Below are 23,785 nucleotides of genomic sequence, written 5' to 3' on the forward strand. Positions count from 1 at the left end.
TTCTGTTCTGATTTTTCTGTCATCCACTAAGCGAGCCTAGCTCCGCTAAGCGATGACAGTAAAATTTTGTTTTTCTTGCTTTGTACCAGTGGGATTCCCATTCCACTTGGTTCACTCCTTTTTCCCACTTTCACCAAGGCTAATTAGTAGTATATAATAGTTTTTTTCTAATTCTTTTGTTGGTCGTTCGGATTCAAATTTTGTCCGGTAATTCGAAGATTTTTGAGGTGATTTTCCAAAGCTTGAGTGTTTCAACTTGCGGATATATGGTAGGATATTGTTTTTGAAGTTGTATCATTCAAGGTACTCATTTATCGCTTTCTATAGCATAGCATGTTTAGGAAACTTTTCATTTGTACAATTACCATACAATTCATTCTTTTGCATTACTTGCTTGTTGATTGAATAACTTTAGTTCCCAAACCATAAATGTGAGGAAGCTTTCCATTGTTTACATATGCTGGAGGCCACAATCTTTGTTTTAACTAGATTTTATTATGCGTAATCTTTTGTTTATGTTGATTTTATGAAAGCATGAAAAGGATCAAGGCATTTTGTTTCATTTTGAGCACAACCACCATAACCAAATAGTCAATTCACCTTGTGAGTGTGTGAGCATTTGTTAACCCTTCTGAGCTTTTTTGTCAATGTCCATGTTGTTTTTGCTAAATACTTATCTTTGAGTGTTTACTTCTCATTTTTGCATGGATGATTGATTCTTTGTTTTCTTGAACCCTCAACCATGATTTTTGGTATGAATTTTTACCTTGCCTTAGAAGTAGGGAGTATTCACATGATGATGTGGTTGAATTTAAGTTAGGGCGAGAAATGGTTGCTACTTATGTGGTTGTTGCTATGAGGTTGAAAAGAAAGAAAAAAGAAAAGAAAAAAGAAAAGAAAAAAAAAGTGAAAAGAAAAGAAAAGAAAAAAGAGAAAAAGTTTTGAAAAATAAAAAGAAAAGAGAATTGAATAATTGTGCTAATAAGTATTGTGATTGGTTTGAGAAACTTATGGTTAAGGAAGAAGTTTGATCGGAATTGTGTTGTTTGAATCTTTGGTGGATTGATCACTCCCCTAGGTTTAGGCAAGTTTTTGTTTCGATTAGCCTTAGGACTTATCTCTTGTTTGTTAACCAAGCCACATTACAACCTTGAAAAGTCCTTGTGATTCTTGCTTTTGTATCTTCGATGTGATTTTTGGATGAATGCATAATTTAATCTTTTGTTTGCAAGATTGTTGGATGAGTGTTAAAAGTCCTTCACCTTTGTGTGTTCTTCATCCATTGATGAATTTTTGCTAGGTGTGATTCATGAGGTGAGCATGTATTGTGTTAGAATGTTTTGTATGCTTTTTGTGCTTAGGATTCGTTTCGTTTACATGTTTTCGTTGTAGGATAGTGGTAAGTATTTACTTTGTTTATACGTTTTTGTATTGAGCCATACATTTGTTTTTGGTTTTCAAAACTTGTTGATTCACAATTCTTTAGTTTATTACTTTTGATTCTTTGATTTATTTGACATTGTTTGAGGACAAACAAAGTTTCAAGTTGGGGAGAGTTTGATAAGTGCCAAAATGTCGATATTTTGAGTATATAATTGTGGCACTTATCGATTCTATTCATTCCATTTTTGTAATAAATTCCCCACTTTTATGTAAATATTAGCATAATTGAGTTTTGATTCATTTTATGTATCATTTAATAGTTTTCCCTTTGGTTTTATAGGTATTCATGCTTATTGGAGCCTTGAGGAATAAAGTGTCAAAGGCACGGCTTCGATTTCGCAATTTTGGTGAAAGCCCGCTTAGCCACCGTCAAGCGGACTTCCAAAGACTCAAAATAAGGATGACCAAAATCATCATTTTTGTTTCCATTCATTCATTATTGGATAGAGCATTGAATAAGCTTTCCAACGCTTCGAACCGGGCGCAATTCGGAGTTACGGTTCTCGAGTTATGGCGAAAACAAAATCTGATTTTTAGCAGACTCCGCTAAGCGGAGGGGGGTCCGCTGAGCGGAGCTCCAGCGGAGCAAATCAGCGTCTGAATTTTGAGTCCGCTGAGCGGAGGGGGTCCGCTAAGCGGACCTGCTAAGACAGCAGCTCGTTAAAAGGGGCCAAAACCACATTTTTAGGTCATGGGTTGGGTATTTTTGAGTCCCTACACCATCAACTTCATTCTTAGATCAAAATTAGCTTAGAAAACAACTTCCGAGGTTGCATAAGGATGATCGGGGGTGGATTGAGCGTTGAACGGAGCTGACAAACCGGGAGATTTTCGGTTCATTTCTCTTCTTCTTTGTGTATTTCTCTTTGGTTTGGTTTGTTTGTATATTTACTTGAATCTTATGTATATTTACCGATTATAATGTTATATTTAACTTGCTTTACGAATCTGTGTTGATGTTATCCTGGATTTTTGCTCTATGCTGGGGATTTGGGGTGCTTTAGAGATAAACTTCTTGAATCCTTATCTAGGATGATTATCTGTTGGTTCTGAACTCTAGAGATAGATTTAGAGCTAGCATTCACTGTTTGTATCTGTACTTAATGCTTTCGTGTTTGAGCGGCGCGCGAGAGATCGCCGACGCGAGAATACGGATGTTCTCGTGACTTCGCGTTAGAGATAACCTTAGTTGTGAGATGATCTCGTTTGTGCTCCAGAGATGGACGCTTATGTGAGAGATACGTGATGACATAGATGAGTATCGTAGGTTGAGTATAACGGGTTGGTAAGTGTATGTTTGTGAAGAGTGAATATATTTACATTCCTGATGAGTTATTTCTCTTCTAAGAATGTGTTTATTCTTTTCATGTCTATATCTTTGTTTACTTTTTTCTCATTCAATCTAAAGTTCGAAACCGTAGAAATTGTTGAATGGCATCTCTCCATCTCTGAGGACGATAATTCCCGGATCAATATTTCCAAATCTTTTTTGTTGCTTGTCCTATACTGCATTCAACATGCATTTCTTTGCACATTGGGCAATGATTCAACCAGCTGTGCATTCCTTCGAAATCCTTTGGTGAGCCAAACTATATTTGCTACAATCAACCTAGCTCCACATACAACTGTATCGCCAGCTAGTGTAGCATTAGACATAACTGCACCTGGTGTAGCATTAGTGGTAATTGATTATATTATTATTATGATTTTAAATAGTGGTAGTTGATTATATTATTTTTTTAACAGTGTTAGTTGAATATTATATGATTATTATTATTTTTATTATTATTATTAATTATTAATTAATAATGTAGAATTAATTTAAGCAAATATAGATTTAGGGTTGATGTTAGAATAACTTTTAAGATGACATGTGTCAGGGTTAATATTAGAGTAGCTATTAAGTTGACATGTGTCTAGGGTTGTCATCATGACAACTTTGGATTTATATATATTAATATAAGATAAAATAAGAAAATTTATGATTGTGGAAAAGTCTACAATTCACTTATTTGATTTTTTGCCACCACATTAAAATTGTGGTTATTTGCTCTTTGCACAATAAAGTTCTTAATTTTTTTATTAAAATAATACGACCTCATATTTTATCAAACTTATCAAATCTCTCTCCATTCTCTATTTTTTTTACTCTTTCATCACTTTCTCACTCCTTTCTTCCACAAAAAAAATCTATTATTGATATATATATATACGAAAAATGATATTTATGATCGAAGTATTTTTTAGTAAAAAATTGTATACGGGGAAAAAATATTCAAAAAATTTAATATTGATCTAAATATTTTTATATACAAAAATTTAATATTGATCCAAATATTTTTGTAAATAATACATAAATAAAAATAATATTTGTATACGGAAAAAATCTATTATTTACGAAAAATTGCATTTATGATCCAAATATTTTTTATTCAAAAATGGTATACGGGAAAAATTTACTATTGATCTAAATATTTTTGTAAATGATACCTAAAATAAAAATGAAGTCTGTATACGAGAAAAAACTCTATTATTGATCTAAATATTTTTATATGCAAGAAATGGTATTTATGATCAAATGTTTTTGATCCAAAAGAAAAATCTATTATTGATTTAAGGGTTAAATATATGATGCCCCCCTGCCACTAGGGCGAGTTTTGATTTTGCTCCCCTGAAGTTTTTTTTTTTTGTAAACTGCCCCCTATAAAACACAGATTCTGTTTTCAAAAGCCCCTATCCCTTGTTTGGCTGACTGGACGTGGGGGATCTGGCTGACTTGGCATTTGAAAGCCCCTATCCCTTGTTTGGCATTTGAAGTCCTTGTTTGGCTGACTGGACTTGCTTACTTATTGTATATAAGCAAAAATCAATTAAAATTTTTACAACAACCAAGGATCGAACCCACTTCTAGTATGTTAATGTGCAGCATCTCAACCAACTGAGCTATGCTTTTTCATTGTAACTAAATGTTTTTTATTTGCTTTTCTTATTAATCTTTTAACTGAATAAAAACTGAACATATTAATGTATTTTATATTAACATAAAAAGTTAGTATATTAATATAAAACGTTTTATATAATATTTTAAATTTATAAATTCTTAAAGTTATAAACTAATTAAATTTTTTATAAACTATTAAATTTTTATAACACTTTCAAGTTTTTAATTAACGTTTTTATATAATTTTTTAATTAACTTTTTTAAATGTAATAAACAAAAATGTTAATATATATATATACTGAATGTTAACATTTATTTAACATATAAAATAAAAAAATTTAGTATATATGTTACATATATATAAATATACTAAACGTTAACATAAAAAAAGTTAACATATATATAAAACAAAATAAATGTTGTTAACGTTAATATAAAAAATTTAACATATATATAAAACAAAAAAAAATGTTTACATTATACTAGGAGTCCTCAAAATATTATAAACTAACTATTAATATATAAAGTATATTTTAGTATAACTAATATAAAAAGTTAGTATAACTAATATAAATTAATATTGTTTAATTTTTTATAGGAATTGCTCAGTTTTTTTAGAAATTTATAAATTTGAGATGTTAATATATTATATAAAAAAATTAAACGTTAATATTTGTTAGGGATTTATTAATTATTGCTCAGTTTTATAATTGAAAAATATAATTAGTTTTATGATTATTGCATCATCTATATTTATTTTATTTAGTTAATATATATAATAAATAAAATAATTTTTAAAAATTCAGTTATATATAAAAATTAATTGTGTTAAATTAATTGTGTTATAAATCATTTTTATATATATTTTTATAATGATTCTAATATATATTATATAAAACAAACAAAATTATAAATTAATATGTATATTGTATAAACAAACAAAATTATAAAAATGTACGGTTTTTTAAAAAAAAATATTCATTTTATATGTACAGTTTTTTTTTTAAAAAAATCATTCATTTTATATGTACAGTTTTAATATAAATATATTTTATATAAGAGTATATATATTAATAGTTTATAAAAAATTTAGTAATTAATATGTACAGTTTTTATTCAGTTAAAACATTAATAAGAAAAGCAAATAAAAAACATTTAGTTACAATGAAATGGCGTAGCTCAGTTGGTTGAGATGTTGCACATTAACATACTAGTAGTGGGTTCGATGCTTGGTTGTGGCAAAAATTTTAATTGATTTTTGCTTATTAAACTCCCCCACGTCCAGTCAGCCAAACAAGGGATAGGGGCTTCTGAAAACAGAATCTGTTTAACCCTTGATTTAAATATTTTTATATACGAAAATTTAATATTGATCCAAATATTTTTGTAAATGATACCTAAACTAAAATAATATTTGTATACAAAATTTTTATTATTATTTACGAATAATGGTATTTATGATCCAAATATATTTATTCAAAATGGTATACGTGAACAAAATTTACTATTGATCTAAATAATTTTATATACGAAATTCACTATTGATCCATATATTTTTGTAAATGATACTTAAACAAAAATGAAGTATGTATATGGGAAAAAAATCTATTATTGATCTAAATATTTTTATATACGAGAAATGATATTTATGATCAAATATTTTTCATCCAAAAATGGTATACGGGAAAAAATCTATTGTCGATCTAAATATTTTTACATACGAAAGTTTAATATTGATTCAAATATTTTTGTAAATGATACCTAAACAAAAATGAAGTCTGTATACGGGAAAAAACTCTATTATTGGTATAAATATTTTTATATACGAGAATGGTATTTATGATCAAATATTTTTTATTCAAAAATGGTATACGGGAAAAAATCTATTATTAATTTTAGTATTTTTGTATATGAAAATTTAATATTGATCCAAATATTTTTGTAAATGATACCTTAAACAAAAATAATATTTGTATACGAAAAAAATCTATTATTTACGAAAATTTGTATTTATGACACAAATATTTTTTATTCAAAAATGGTATACAGGAAAAAATCTACTATTGAATTAAATATTTGGGGAAAAATTTTATTATTGATATAAATATTTTTATATACGAGAAATTGTATTTATGATCAAATATTTTTGATTCAAAAATGGTAAATGGGAAAAAATTTATTATTGATCTAAATATTTTTATTTACGAAATAATCAATTATTTAACTAAATATTTTTTTTTCTTTTTTAACATTTTATTTAAAATAAATGATGTATCCAAATGCGCGTAACCGAACAGAACCCGGTGTATATACACGAGTTTATTACTAGTTTAAATTTAAAGAATGAATATGTAAATTTATGATATTTTAGTATGCTATTTATAATAAAACCTAACATACTAACTAATGGGCTTTTTCCACAAGGCCCATTACACAAGCCAACTTAATGAACAAGCTAACTTAACAAATTAGGGTTTAAACACTAAAACCTAATTTAACATGCTAACAACCCTAGCATCTTCGACACAAGCATGTGAACAACCTTCGATCATACTAGAGTTCGATCCCATATCTCACAGTTTTGAACTCCTACCATTGGTTACTGATAGCCACTATAACTAGATGAAATCATAATACTTATGGTAATGGGTAGTGTCGGGTGTGGGTTTCACACTACACAAACCCGCCCCCAAAATTACCACCCAAACCCGAACACGAACTCGAACCCAAAGGCTATTCGGGTGGCAAAATAACACCCACGCCCACAACTGTTGGGTTCGAGTTTTTTCACCCAAACTCGAAACTGTATTAAAATACATAAAATATATTTTTCCTACAATTTTCCACAATATATATATGGTATGATTTCGCGCACACAAAATATCGGGTGACACCCGAACTCGAATCTAGTCAACTCGAGTTTTTACCCGTTGACTCGAGTTCGGATGCTAATGAGTCCCCTGAGTTTGGGTTTGTCTTCCATCCTTAATACTAGACACAATGAAACCTTAATGTACATGACTATCTAAAATAAGGTACAATGCTCAAGACAAAATGGTTGGAGTAGAAATTGAACATCTACTTATTGCAAACAATCATGATATTATGCTCATAACGAATAAAATAAGAGTATATTATTAATAAATTAGAAAATAAATTACTCAATTGATAATTATAAAACAAAATTTGGAGTTACTACTTTGATCATACGTAACCTTTGTCTTGTGATGTTGATCGGACTAATCTGCATGGTTGAATTGATAAATATTTTTGCGATTAGATGAATATAAATGACAACTTTATTTTTTTTTACTAATTTATGGAATTAAATAATTTTATAAAATAAAATTAAGAGACTAAAAAACTGAATTTTGAAATAGAGGATCAGAAAACACTGTTTTAATAATCAGACAGTACTGGCCAATCGAACTCGTAACTGGAGGGATCACCAATCTAGTCTGATTGATTTATTGGATATACTATTGAACTAGTGGGAACCAGCTATGACCGGGAAAAACTGATAAAAATCGATGAATCGTCGATTTTGGAAAATCGGCAGATATATTTTTTGAGACAAAACGACCTCGTTTCGATTTTTTTAAAAAATAAAATAAAATCAAAATATAAGAAGACTTTATTCAAAACCTATTTAGAACAATTTTCTCTTGTGTACAATTACAACTTGTTCAAAATTTATTTGAATTTGTATTTTTTATTATTTTGTTGTGTTTTATGACTGTGTTTAAAATTTAAATTTTAAAAATGAATATGTGAACTTATGACATTTTAAAATTTTGTAGGTGTCAATGATATTTTTTTAGAAATTGAGTTATCTTATTCGACCGATTTAATAGATATAGTTTTATTATATAGACCGTTTTATTCAATCAAGTTATTCAATTTATTTTAATTTAATCACGCGGTTCAATCAATAATTTAATAATTCAATATTCTTATTGATTTAATGACGGATTCAATTTTATAAAACATTATCAAAAGGATAAAACATCTAAATAGAAGGATAAAAAGTGTTTAAATCTAAATTTAAATTTAATGTTGAATTCACTTACATAAAAATATTATATATAAATCATTATATACTTCACTTTTATTTTGTCAAAACCAATTTTAGAGGATCAATTCAATAAACCTTTTGCTTTTAATGGTGATGAATATAATTTCTAATTAATATTTTTTTTTTCTACTAATGAAACGATGGGAGTATTATTTATTGTGCAAATGTGTGTATGCACTTCTGAAAAGAAGCGAAGCTTTTAATAAATGGCACCTCATCTGAAAAGAAGTGAAGCTTTTAATAAATGGCACTAGTAATGGGAATCACGTAATCTCTCACTGTTCCAAAAGATAATACACTCACCAACCACATATTAAATAATGTGAGTGAGTGACCTAAAGAAGCCATAAGAAGAGATTCTAGATCTAAGCTCTCCCACTGTCTTTTCTGCATAATTCACTCCTTCATATATAAAAGTAAACTTTCATCTATGCTCTTCTCTTTCACCTTCATATATAAACACTGTTTTTTGTTTTCATTATTGACACATTCACTACCATGTATTGAAGATTTCAGGCGGTAGAAACTTGTAAGAGGATGGCATGTGATTATTTTGACCAGATTCAATCATTTTCAATTATACCAACTATGATTTCCTTGATTAAACATATAAGGTATGCTGTCTATAGTATAGCACTGATTTTTAATTTTATTTTACCTTGTAATGTTATACTCTATATATCTATCATATAAGAACATTTTATACTCTAGAAATTACTTCAACACTCTTTTGGCTTCTTAAGCTTACCCGTGAACATTTTACGTTTATGAATATTATTTTGAATTTAAATATTTTAGATTAATTATGAATTTATTTATATTATGTATGGATTTCTTTATATTAATTAGTATGAATTTAAATATTTAGAATTAATTATAAATTTAGTATTTTAATTTTTCTTTGAATTTAAATGATTTATTATATTTATATTAATCTAAATATTAATTTTAATATTTAGAATAATATAAATATATATATATATATATATATATATATATATATATATATATATATATATATATATATATATATATATATATATATATATATATATATATATATATATATATATATATACACACGTTATTATTTGTGTTGTGCATTTAACATGGTATCTCAAAATATTTGTCAGATGAATTTTACCTTGCAAGTTTTTGAATTTTCAAATGTTGCTAGGTGATACTCACCCCGCAAGTCACCTAACATACTGTTACTCCTGCTCTGAATCAACTGTGCCACCTGCTTTGAATCAACTGTGTCACATGGAACAAAGTTGTCTGTAACTCTTGAAAAGTGTGTTTGCCAGGTGCTTTAAACTTGGCAAAGTTGCGGGGTGAAAACCACTTGGCAAAGATGCGGGGTGCGAATCCCTTTGCAAAAAGTTGCAACTAATGTTTTTGTAAGGTGAACGTATCACCTCGCAATTGTTGCATTGCAGGGTTATATTTGCATTTGCGTGGTGGTTTTCACCTGAAAAACTTGAGTTTTTTTTTGTAGTGGAAGAGCTTTGATGAATTGGCATGGTTTAATGTGTTATTTGAATATGAGTGGTCCTTGAGTGAGTTGTCTAGTGTTATGAATGCAACTTTGGTTAATGTAATGTTTGAATTAGGAACTAGTTCATGTTATAGCAGCATTAGGTAAATGGATGGTTTATTTGAACTATGGATGGTGGATTGATTATATATGCAAACTTGTAGCATGACATGTTTGTACTGATTATTATCTTGTGTTGTACAGGAATATTATGTGAATCGTTTGATACAAGCCACACAAAATGAAAATAATGTGGATGGATCAGAAAAGCTACAATTATGGAAAGACGTTGCCGGCAATAAGTCACGAGGCCGGTGTTACAGAACTTCCCGATTGACGGTTAACGTACAATATGGAGTGTCTTACTTGACATAAGTGACCGTTTCAAACCTGAATAGAGAAGCGGATAGCCAAACCATTGAGACGGTTAAAGCCGAGGCTTCTAAAGCAAATGAAGAGGTTGCATTAGCTAATGCTCGTGCAGATAAAGTTATAGTTGAGACAACAGATTTGAAAAGACAATTTGAAGAACTTATGTACAAGCAACCCAAAGGGTCCTACAAAAGGCTACCACAAAAACCATGTATTTCATAAGTATGCTCCTATAGTATAGCAAAATTTTTTTATCTTATTTGACCTTGTAATGTATAGGAATCTTAATTTCTAATATTAGCTTAGCATTTATATATCTATCATATAATAATATTTTATATTTTAGAAATTATTTCAACACTCTTTTGGCTTCCTAAGCTTACACGTGAACATTTTATCTTTGATTTTTAATTTACTAAATAGAAAACCAAAAATACAAAAAATCCTTGGGATTTATTGTTTTACAAGTTACTAAATCTTATTGGTTGGAAAAATCTGTCTTCAAATTGTACTTGACAATAGTGCGTCTAAGATAATCTTGGTGTTAGCAATTTAAAGTTTCTCATGTATTAGGAGAAAAATGTTACACACCAGCATCTACATTTCATTTATATGATAGCAAATCACAAATTTGGTTTTATTTTAGAGTACCACTTCTTTACTTTTAGTGGTGTTCTTGCACTCTTGGTTTTATTTTTTGATAATTGCTGAGGCACAATAAATATGGCTGCTAGCTAAGTATGTGGTTGAGCTCTTGGTTGATGTAGTTGATGTCCAACTGTGGTAGTGGCTGTCCAAGTGTGATAGATGCTGTCCAACAATAAATATGAACTTCCTAAAGAACTTTACACATAATTGGATCATAGCTTTCATGTTTGAACACTACTTAAAAAAAACTGCTGATTAGTTAGGTGAGTTTGCCAGGTGACAACCACCTCGTAAATTATTGTACTTGCTGGATGCATAACACCTTGTAACTCAGTTTTTTTAAAAAATAAATATAAATGTTTTTCCATCTCGCAAAAGAGAGAAGAAAGTTTGAAATTTTGGAAAAAATTGTTGCAGAGTGTTAAACACCCCGCAATATTGTTTTAAAAAGTTGTTGGAAAATCAAATATTGCTTTTAGTGAAACGTCAACGTGGCAGGTGACCGGTTGTTTCTTTTATTGACACAAACGTTGTAAAGTAAAAGCCACCCTGCAAGTCACAATGTCTTTGTACGTTGCGAGGTGAGGACCACATCGCAAGCTTTTTTGAAAATTTTTGAAAAATAATAAATCTGACAATTAATGATGGCACAGAGTATCAGGTGAGGTTTGTCAGACAGATTAGTTGCGGGGTGGAGTGCACGTTCCAAGATGCAACGTCTCTATTTAATGCGAGGTGATTAGCACTTCACAAGTTTACTTATAGAATTGGGGGAAAATAGATCTGAAACGTAATGATGGTACAATGTAGTTGGTACTTTTGTCACAATCCAGAAACACCCAACGTTTTCAGTCTCTCTCTCTTTTCTGTACCAACACACCAACACATTCCACGCATATAAATCTTAAAACTCTTTTTTTTTTCTTCAAATCAACACAAATTTAATTGCTGTGTTCAATTTTTTTTTTCATTTTCTTCATCAATCCATTATTAAGGTACACATATAAGTTAACTTCTTTGTAATTGATTATATAAATGAATTGATTTGAGTATGATATTTTAGAAATTTGTTGATAAAATTTATATAATTTTGTTTATAAATATGTTAAAGTATATTAGAATATTAATTGATTTTGGTTAGAACTGGTTGTATCTTCTGATTTAGGTTTTTAGATTTTAGTTTATCATTCAATTGTTTATGCACAAAGTCAATGCAACAATAAAACACTTGAAAGGTCCCATTTTTATTCATCAATCTTATCTTATTAATAACCCTTGATCTGTTTATGTTTTCTCTGCTACCTTTTTTGTCTCACTGTCTTCATATGTAAAAAAATATGTAAAAAGCCTTAACCCACACACCACACAATTGGTTAGAACTGTATCTTTGAAAATTTAATTTTTTTAAATATAATATTATTAAAACAAAGAGAAATATGTATAATATATTTTTAAAACTGTGAGTATTACATTTCAGAAAAAATAATATTATATTTTTTAAAACATAAATACTATATTATTTAAAAACTATAATATTATCACTTTTTTTAGAAAAAAATTATTATTATTATTTTTAAAAACTGAATATATTGTTATTTTAATATTTGTAAAAATAGAATAATTTTTATTATTTGTTAAAAGAAAATATTCTTATTATTTTTAAAACAGAAAATAATTATTTCCATTTGTTTCTTATCGATGAGAAAAGAATCTCCATTTGTTTCTTTTTTCATAGACATTTTTGAATCTATAATAAGAACATAACTATAGTGATATCCTGTTATATATAAAAGAGAGGGACACTTTTGTAACTTGTATTAATAGTTAAGGAAATAGTATTTATTAATTTATTTAATATTTTTTTATTGTTGAAATGAACAAGTGTTGTTTCACTTATATAAAGAACTAGTGTCTTACCCGTGCGTTCGCACGGGTACCCGTCGTTTTCGCGCATTGTGATTGAGGGAAATAAAAGATGATAGGGAAAGTGTTATTTTGTTCAATATAGATATTATTGTTGAAGTAAATATCCTAAAAACAAATATGTAAAATATAGAAATTTCTTTTCAATAGGTTGGACCAAAGTTTGGGATATATTGATTAATAAACATTATTTTCCTCTTAATATTCAATATTTCGATCAGTAACTTCGTGTTCTCGTTAATATTTAATATTTTGATCAGTAAGTCACGTTCTCGTTAATATTGAATATTTTATTTAGTAACTTCATGTTATAGTCAATATTTTGATAAGTAACTTCATGCTCCCGCTAATATTCATTATTTTGATTAGTAACTTCCCGTTAAGATTTAATATTTTGATCAGTAACTTCATGTTCCCGTTAATATTCATTATTTTAATCAGTAAGTCCGTGTTCCCGTTAATATTAATTATTTTGATCAATAACTTCGTGTTCCCGTTAATTTTTCAAATTTATTCCCGTTAATATTCAAAAAAATTATCAGTAAAAGGTATCAGTAAAAGATTAAATTTGGGTTAAAATTGAAAAAGTTATAAAAAATACTAATATTAAAAAATTGAATTTTGAAAATAAAAAAGTAATTAAGAAAATAAAGTTTATATGTTGTTTTATTAGTATGCAATAAAAATTGGAGTAAATATAATAAAGCAAATAACAGATTACATTTGGAATGAGCTAAATAAAATGTATTAATAAAAAAATTTATTTAAAAGAAAAGTTAGAAAAATTATAATGTAAAAAAATCGAACAGTAAATATAAAAAGTAATTAAGAAAATAATATTGATATTGTTATAGATTGAATAATAAAATTAAGAATGCATTTAAGAAATGTAGAGATTCTATTGAAAAATAATAAGTGTAAAGAAAATTAATGGATTACTATTGTTTCAACATATTAACATCGCTTCCCGTTACTATTCAATATTTTAATTATAACTCTATGTTCTCGTTAATATTCAATAGTTTGATCAATAACTTCATGTTTTCGTTAATATTCAATATTTTGATCAGTGACTTCATGTATTTGTTAAGATTCAATATTTTAATCAGTAATTTCATGTTTTTGTTAATATTCAATATTTTGATCTGTAACTTCATGTTTTCGTTATTATTCAATACAGTGGCGGAGTCAGAAATTTTAGGGAGCCTGGGCAAAATTTTTACACAATGTTTTTATTAATTTACATCTTGTTTCTACTAATTTTGCCTTTGATTTTGTCTAAAAAATTTGTCCTTGATTTTGTCCAAAAATTTTACACCATGTTTTTATTAATTTTGGTTTAATTTTGTCTAAAAATTACTAATTTTACCCCTTGTCTAAAATCGACTATTAGTGTGGGGAGTATATCCCGGGCTCGCTGGGCTATAGCTCTGCCCATGATTCAATATTTTGATAAGTAATTTCATGTTCTCGTCAATATTAACATTTTAATCAACAACTTAATGTTCCTGTTAATATTAAATATTTTTATCAGTAGCTTAATGTTCTCGTTAATATTCAATAATTTAATTAGTAACTTCATGTTTCCGCTAATATTAATATTTTGATAAGTAACTTCATGTTCCCGTTATTAGTAAATTCATTTTTGCGTTATTATTCAATATTTTGATCAGTAACTTCATGTTCCCGTTAATATTAATATTTTGATCAGTAACTTCATGTTCATGTTAATATTCAATATTTTTATCAGTAACTTTATGTTCCCATTAATATTCAATATTTTAATTCGTAACTTCATGTTTCCGCTAATATTCAATTTTTGATCACTAATTTAATATTCCGGTTAATATTCAATATTTTGATTCCTAACTTAATATTTTCGTTAATATTAATTGAATTAAAATCAATTTACAAATCAAATATATTATTTCATATATAAAAATATTTGAATGAATTGTATAATTATTTTGAATAGGGGAGAATATTTTACTGGTGTGTTCAATTGGCATATCTTATACCTTTTTGCGATATAATTTTATTTTGAATTTTCAAAAAAATAGTTGACATCACCAATATATTTGGTTAATGTGAATAATTAGTAGTCAATTAATAGTAAAATAATCAAATCATAAATAATACAGATATTATAATTAATATTTATTGTAATTAATGCATTATTGTTAAAGAATTTGAATAAATATAATCTGTTAATAGTTATGAACAGACCAACTTGAACCATTTAATTTGCGAATTTATGTGTATCAAGTTAAACGGAATGGGGCAGTCTACATACTCAGCTCTAATTATAATTAGAGGAGTTAAATAATTATTATTCAAGTTAAATTAAGATAATAAATTAATTTCTAAAATTAAATATAATTATTATAATTAGTTTTTATTGTATTATTATTAATCCATTATAGTTAGAGAAGTTGAATAAATATTTTGTGTAATGTTTTATCCTTTTTTTTACATACTACTCACAATTCGTTAATAGTTGCAGATAAACAACGCTAAACTTGTTTAATTTGCGGATTTATGCGTAACAATTAAAGAATTAGCCTGCATACTCAACTCTAAATATATTTAGAGAAGTTGGACAATTATGTTTCAAGTTAAAATAAAATAAAATAATATTTTTTAAAATAAAGTCAATAAAATATAACGTGGATTTATTTAAATTTATCACCATTATATTTAGAGAATTTAAATCATTATTAGTAGTCAAATAATATTAAAATAGTAAAATAATTTATAAAATTAATCTTTATTAATGATATATTTATATCTATTCATATCACAAATAAAATAACGATAAACTAAAAATAGTTATACTAACTATTAGGAATAGTTATTTATCCAAAATTTCTTATATATAAAATCATTCTGATTTAATATGTTTCATATATAGATTTCTCCAAAATAGAATTTTATTATATCTACTTTTAATTTTTATTATAAGACATAAAATATTAGGGGACAACTTCTCTACCCATCACAAAAAGATGGGTAGTGTACCTTCAACCAATCACATGATTTCATCCCATTTAACACATTTAATTATTTATTAAAATACTACAAATATTTGTTGTTTTCAAAGCATTTTACAAAGGAGGTAACCTTACCCAACTTTTTGAGTTGGGTAAATAAGAATTCACCAAAATATTATATTTGTATAATATGTTCATGTAAATGTCATAAATATTCATTCAATTCTATTTATTTTCATTATTTATATCACTTATTTATATTATAAATATACATTCAATTCTATTTATTTTTATTATAATGCTATTAATTTATCCACATAATAGTGTTAAATTCTATTTTTATTTCCATTTATCTAATCATTATCAATTGCATTGAATGCACGTAGCTAGAATCATTCCCGTATGTTGACATCATTTATAATTGTAACAATAGTTATTTTTAAAATAAGTATTGAGAATAGGCATTGAAAATTGATAATTGTGAAAAATAAAAATCAATTCCATGTATTATTATCTTAAAAAAGATTGTATCTTAAATGGAAACTATAAATATTAGAATTAGAAAGATTATCACTTAAAGTCAAATAATCAATGAGAAATTTGAAAGGTAGTGCAATTAAAATCAAATAATATATAATTTATTTGTATCCTTAATGATAAAATATTTATACAAAATAGTTATTGTTATGAAGAATGAACAGTTAAATCCTCTTCACATAATAAGTATTAAATTCATACATTTAAGTATTAAAATGATACATTTAATCATCTTAAATAAAAAATAATCAAAGGATATAATTATTAAGTATCAATAATTATTATTTTTTTAAGTTGAAATTAATTTAATTTAATTTTTTACTATCAAATTCATCATAAAAATGATAAAATTAACACTCAGTTTCTGTTATAGTAAATTTGAAAAGATAATTGGCATTACAATAATTTTGGAAAATTTTAAATAATATTGTTGCATATTCAATTGGAATAAATTTCGTTCAACTATTAAATTATTAAAAAAAATAGTAAAATAATAATTAGAATCATGTGTCTGAACATAAATAAAGAATTTGTCAAGCGTAAGGGACAAAATTGATGGTTCGTGAAATTATTTGAAGCGACTGTATTCCATATATCATTAGTCAAAAATAATAAAAAAATAATAAAAGTTATATATTATGTGTACTCCTCTATAGTAATAATAGAAAGTTGTCTCTCATTTTAAATAATTAGAAAAATTGTTATTCTATTTCAAAACTATACATATTCATCCATTTTTCTTAATTCAAAATTTTTCTGTTATGAAGAATGAAAAGTTAAATCCCCTTCACATAATAAGTATTAAATTCATACATTTAAGTATTAAAATCATACATTTTTTTTTTTGAAATAAAAGATGGTATTATTTCAAAATGACAAATACAAGCATGGCCTAAAGCCACATAAATGAGGCCTAATTACATAATGAGATTTGCTAAGTGTTTTCTATAGGTGGGTTTCATCCACCCTCTATAAACTATAATCATACATTTAATCATCTTAAAAAAATAATCAAAGGATATAATTATTAAGTATCAATAATTATTGTTGTTTTAAGTTGAAATTAATTTAATTTTTTACTATCAAATTCCTCGTAAAAATGATAAAATTAACACTCAGTTTCCGTTATAGTAAATTTCAAAAGATAATTGGTATCACAATAATTTTGGAAAATTTTAAATAATATTGTTGCATATTTAATTAGAATAAATTTCGTTCAACTAATAAATTAATAAAAAAAATAGTAAAACAATAATTAGAGTCATGTGTCTGAACATAAATAAAGAGTTTGTCAAGCGTAATGGGCAAAATTTATGGTACGTGCAATTATTTGAAGCGATAGTATTCCATATATTATCATTCAAAAATAATAAAAAAAAATATTAAAAGTAATATATTATGTCTACTCCTATATAGTAATAATAGAAAGTTGACTCTCATTTTAAATAATTAAAAAATTTGCTATTCTATTTCAAAACTATACATATTCATCCATTTTTCTTAATTCAAACTTTTTCTTATATTTAAAATCATATAACATATGATTCTGTCAAATTGCTATTATATAAAATCATATAAAATATATTATAATCATTTATATAAATATAATAGCTTACTATAATTGAAGATTTTGCTTTATTATTATGGCAGTTTGCCAACAATATTTTAGGACATTTACATTATTCCTTTTAAGGCAATTAGAAAATATTGAAAGCATCCTTTTGTGATATCATGATGATTTAAAACTGGATTTATTATAAAAATTGAATTTCACAACCATCATAGTACAATCTAAATAAATTTTACATATCAGTGAAACCTCACAACAATGCAAGAAATATCATCAGAGCTTTTTTTGTTAAGTGCTTCTTCAGTAAGTTACTTTGCTGCAGCCCGAGCATCCTTGATATCTTTGATAGTATCATCTGTTTCTTGATTTGACATGACCTGTAATAATAACAAATGTGAAGCTAAAACCAAACATGATGTTTGTGGGAAGGAGGAATGCAATGCATAAATCATATGATGCTTTGTCATTTTATCAAAGCATTTACCTTCCATAATCCATCACTGTTTATATTTTAAAAAATTAATGGTTTGCACAGTAGACTCTGTTCAAATTTCAATATATATATATATATATATATATATATATATATATATATATATATATATATATATATATATTTCATTAGACCTGCACATGTAGGCTTATAAAAAAAACATAACGAAACATCAAATTAAAATAGAAATCAGACAAAGCATGCTTAATTCATCAACAGTTTTAATAATATATTTATGTACCTACCTTTAAGAGACCGCCCTTGCACCACCATGATCACACTACACATACGTTGCTATATAACTTTCACCAAACCACACACAAAAACCTGCATCAAAACAGAATAACAACTGTATACCAACAACCATCATTAATCAATCCAATTCAAAAAACCTGGAAAAAATGATTATGAGATGCAGCCTGCAAGTTACAACACAACAAAGTAAAAAAGAAAAAAATAAAAAAAGCGATGGTATAGAAGGAACCAAAACAGGTCCGAAAACACACGGGAGAACTACCAACGTTTCCGACGAAACACCGGGCGTAACCTCCACATCATGCCGCTTCAAACCGTGATAACCCACATAGACCACCACCATCTCTGCTATTCTCTCAACAGGCCTTGACATGATAATGCAAATTCACACTGCACTGAATGATAACCGCAGAAGTTAGCAAGCATGGAAAGAGAAGAATGAAATCACTGATAAATAGGCAAGCCATTTAAACACATAATTACTGCAATTGTGCAGTTTGGAACGTGGACAGGCACAGAATAATGGACCTTACATAACTGCAGCAACATGAGAAGCTGTGAGGGTGAAACTTCCACAGCAATAACTGCCGCAGCCCACCAGGCAGTTGAAGGATCAAAAATTCTGTAGTAACCACCAAAGCTGATGTGGATCAACCATAGAAGAGTTGCTGATGTGGATAGCCTAAGAAAGTCTCAAATGGTAGACTTTTCTTATATGATAGATTTGTCTCTTACTCTACTTCAAAGAAATTTAATAATTTTTTTATTTTTTTTTATTTTTTATTTTAGAAATTAACCTTTAAAGTTATTGTATGCAAACTCTATTTACCGTTTGTTTAGTAAAAACTAATTGAATTATTTTATAGCTACGTTTCAAACGAAACTAATATATTTTGCTTATACTTATACGTGTTGAACTATTTTAATGTTTGATGAAATTTAAATATTATGAAAATTAAATATCTCAAATAAAAACACATAAAAAATGTTTACAGTAATGACTTGACATCTCCTTTCTTTGATGGATATGTCATTTGTGGATAGTCTCTCATGCCTTGTTATAACATTACAGTCTAATATGTTTACTATGTTTTAACATAGAGTTATATAATTGTTATAACTAATCAAAATTCCCGGATTGGTTAATTGATTAAAATGTTTTGTGATTATTATAACGGATATGTATTAGTATGGAAAATTACAAGTGCTATCATAGTTGGATGTCCGATCGTATGTATGCTGGGAGACGTGGACTTAAACCACTTTTTGAGGAAGGAGTTAAATTGTTTATTAAATGGGCATTTGATCAAGAATGTTGTCTGACACAGGGAGAAGTGAGATGTCCGTATTCTGTAAGCAATTAGTTTTTTAATTTCTAACCATCTTGTTTTAATTTCTTTATTGTAGGAAAAGTGTGTATGGCACGCACTAGATAATGAGCTGGTTGAGATTAATTTTAGGAAAAGAGCATCAGCACGACTTTCAGACATGCTTAGGCGTGCTAGGCTTGGATATGAAGAAAGAGGGATCAGATCTCCATGGATGGAAGAAAATGTATTTAAAGAAATGCTTGTTTATTTGAAATCAGATCAATTTAAGACAAAATTTGAAAAAGCAAAGCAGCGTAGAGCATTAGAAAGGGGAGCCGCTAATCATAGAGCCGGAAGCATTAGTATTGCTGACCGGATGGTAATATATTTTGATCTCACTACTTTTTTTAAATTATATTCTTAATTGTGTTATATTTTTATTGAAGTTCTATGTGTTTTAGGCTGTGGCTAAGAGAAGAACTCCATTAATACAAGAGTTTCACGAGAGGATTTATATGGGAAGAGATGGAGAGTATTGCGACGACAGTGTTAGAGATACTCAAGTAAGATGATATTACTATTTCTTCTCTTTGTTTTAATTTTGATCTCTAGTTAATTTTACTTCTCATTAGAAGGTATTAAGTTTGATTAAGTATGGCTAAATAAATAAGCACCATCAAAATGGTCATACTCGTTGATATTCGTTAATTAGGAGAAAAAATTATGAATTATTTTTTATAAAAGTTACTTTTTGTTTTTAGTGACACGACTCCAAACGTATATGTAGAGCACCCTTCCATTAGTGGCCTTTGAATGACTTTTGATCCAATGTTTTTATAAAAATTGCCTATACTTTTTATTTCATTTTATGGCATTCACTATATATTTTATATAAATAAATTATCTAAACTCTATTATTTTATTTTATTCATTTATGTATGTGTAGGCGGAGTACCCAAGAATGGTGAAGAAAACAAAAATAACATGGACATCTCAGATCCCGAGTAAATATTATTTTGAATTTAAATATTTTGGATTTATTATGAATTTCTTTGTGTTAAGTATGAATTTAAATATTTAGAATTAATTATAAATTTAGTATTTTAAAAAAAATTTGAATTCAAATTATTTATTATATTTATATTATTCTAAATATTAATTTTAATATTCAGAATAATATATATATATATATATATATATATATATATATATATATATATATATATATATATATATACATATACTATTATTTGTGTTGTCTATTAAATATGGTATCTCAAAATATTTGTCAGGTGAAATTCACCCTGCAAATTTTTGAATTCAAATATTGCTAGGTGAAACTCACCCTGCAAGTCACCTAACATACTACTACTCCTGCTCTGAATCAACTGTGTCACTTAGTCTGAATCAACTTTGTCACATGGAACGAAGTTATTTGTAACTCTTGGAAAGCGTGTTTGCGGGGGTACTTTAAACCTGGCAATAATGCCGGGTGATAACGACCTGGCAAAGTTGCGGGGTGTTAATCCCCTTGTAAAATATTGAGACTAACGTTTTTGTAGGGTGAGCGTATCACCTGGCCAATGTTACGTTGCAGGGTGATATTTGCATTTGAGGGGTGGTTTCACTTGGCAAACTTGAGTATTTTTTGTAGTCGAAGAACTTTGAATTGGCATGGTTATATGTGTTATTTGAATATGAGGGGTCCTTGAGTGAGTTGTTTAGAGTTATGAATGCAATTTTGGTTGATGTAATGTTTGAATTAGGAACTAGTTCATGTTATAGCAACCTTAGGTAAATTGATGACTTATTTGAACTATGGTTGGTGGATTGATTATATATGCAAACTTGTAGGATGACATGTTTGTACTGATTATTATCTTGTGTTGTATAGGAAGATTATGTAAATCGTTTAATACAAGCCACATAAAATGATAATAATATGGATGGGTCAGAAAAGCTACAATTATGGAAAGAAGTTGTCGGCGGCAAGTCACGAGAACAGTGTTACAGAACTGCCCGAATGGCAATAAACGTACAATATGGAATGTCTTACTTGACATAAGTGACTATTTCAAACCTGAATAGAGAAGCGGATAGCCAAACCATTGAGACGGCTAAATTCGAGGCTTCTAAAGCACGTGAAGAGGCTGCATTAGCTAATGCTCGTGCAGATAAAGCTATAGTTGAGACAACAGGTTTGAAAAGACATTTTGAAGAGTTTATGTACAAGCAACCCAAAGGGTCCTACAAAGATCTACCATAAAAACCATGTATCTCATAAGTAAATGAGCAACATGCTCCCTAGGACTTGCTTCATTATTATAGAATTATTTTCTCCATGGCATTTTCTTGCGGCTGTTGCTCCAAAAGACTTTTCAAAAATATCCGAAGCTTCTTTTGCATATTCTACATAACTAAACTTTTCGAAATTATCTCGACTCAGTCATTGATGAATTATAAAGAGATCCGTATAATTCTTCTTCTTCAATTTTTTATGTGCAGTTTTTTGTTCATCCGTTGCGTTTTCTTCAAACGGTGCTACCACTTCTTTCACAACATCCCAGATCTTGATAACAGAAAACAATCTTCATTTACTTGTATCAATTTTCATAGTTATCTACTTTCGAAATTGAAATACTCGCTGGAAAGTGCCCGTTTGTTATATCAATTTACAATAATTAATCGACTATATATGTCAATTTAGAATTAAATTCTAGCTATAAAACTTCATAAGATATTGTTAATATTTCATCTCAAATAATAATTATAAAATAGTCATTAGTTTTACTATTATTAATATTAAAATTTTATTTTTCTTATTTATTTTAAGAATTTTGGAATTTTAGTTTGAAGTCTAATTTATTTTGCATTTGCGGGGTGGTTTCACTTGGCAAACTTGAGTTTTTTTTGTAGTGGAATATCTTTGAATTGGCATGGTTGTATGCGTTATTTGAATATGAGTGGTCCTTGAGTGAGTTGTTTAGAGTTGTGAATGCAACTTTGGTTGACGTAAAGTTTGAATTAAGATCTAGTTCTTGTTATAGCAGCCTTAGGTAAATGGATGGTTTATTTGAACTATGGCTGGTGGATTGTTATACGCAAACTTGTAGCATGACATGTTAATACTGATTATTATTTTGTGTTGTACATGAAGATTATGTGAATCTTTTGATACATTCCGCACAAAATGATAATAATGTGGATGGGTCAGAAAAGCTACAATTATGGAAAGAAGTTGTCGGCGGTAAGTCACGAGACCACTGTTACAGAACTGTCTGAATGATGGTTAACGTACAATATGGAGTGTCTTACTTGACATAAGTGATCGTTTCAAACCCGAATAGAGAAGCAAATAGCCAAACCATTGAGACGGCTAAAGCCGAGGCTTCTAAAACACATGAAGAGGCTGCATTAGCTAATGCTCGTGTAGATAAAGCTATAGTTGAGACAGTCTTCATTTACTTGTATCAATTCTCATAATTGTCAACTTTTATAATTGAAATACACGCTGGAAAGTGTCAGTTTGTTAGATCAATTTACAATAATTAATTGACAATATATGCCAAATTAGTATTAAATTTTAGCTATGAAACTTTAATTGATATTGTTAATATTTCATCTCAAATAATAATTGCAAAATAGTCATTAGTTTTACTATTATTAATATTAAAATTTTATTTTTCTTATT

General features: G+C 27.6%; 1 protein-coding gene across 1 annotated transcript; it reads left to right on the forward strand.

The window, feature by feature from the left end:
• The first annotated feature begins 9,554 nt into the window (after window positions 1-9,554).
• On the forward strand, window positions 9,555-23,577 carry LOC131634028 (uncharacterized). Its single transcript, XM_058904712.1, has 7 exons — window positions 9,555-11,279; window positions 20,192-20,473; window positions 20,556-20,657; window positions 21,041-21,150; window positions 22,183-22,292; window positions 23,252-23,341; window positions 23,420-23,577. Exons 2-7 carry the CDS (start codon window positions 20,273-20,275, stop codon window positions 23,575-23,577), a joined length of 771 nt encoding a protein of 256 aa, XP_058760695.1. The 5' UTR covers window positions 9,555-11,279; window positions 20,192-20,272.
• Window positions 23,578-23,785: the final 208 nt, after the last annotated feature.

This window comes from Vicia villosa, unplaced genomic scaffold (genome assembly GCF_029867415.1).
Source record: "Vicia villosa cultivar HV-30 ecotype Madison, WI unplaced genomic scaffold, Vvil1.0 ctg.001210F_1_1, whole genome shotgun sequence".
NCBI lineage: Eukaryota > Viridiplantae > Streptophyta > Magnoliopsida > Fabales > Fabaceae > Vicia > Vicia villosa.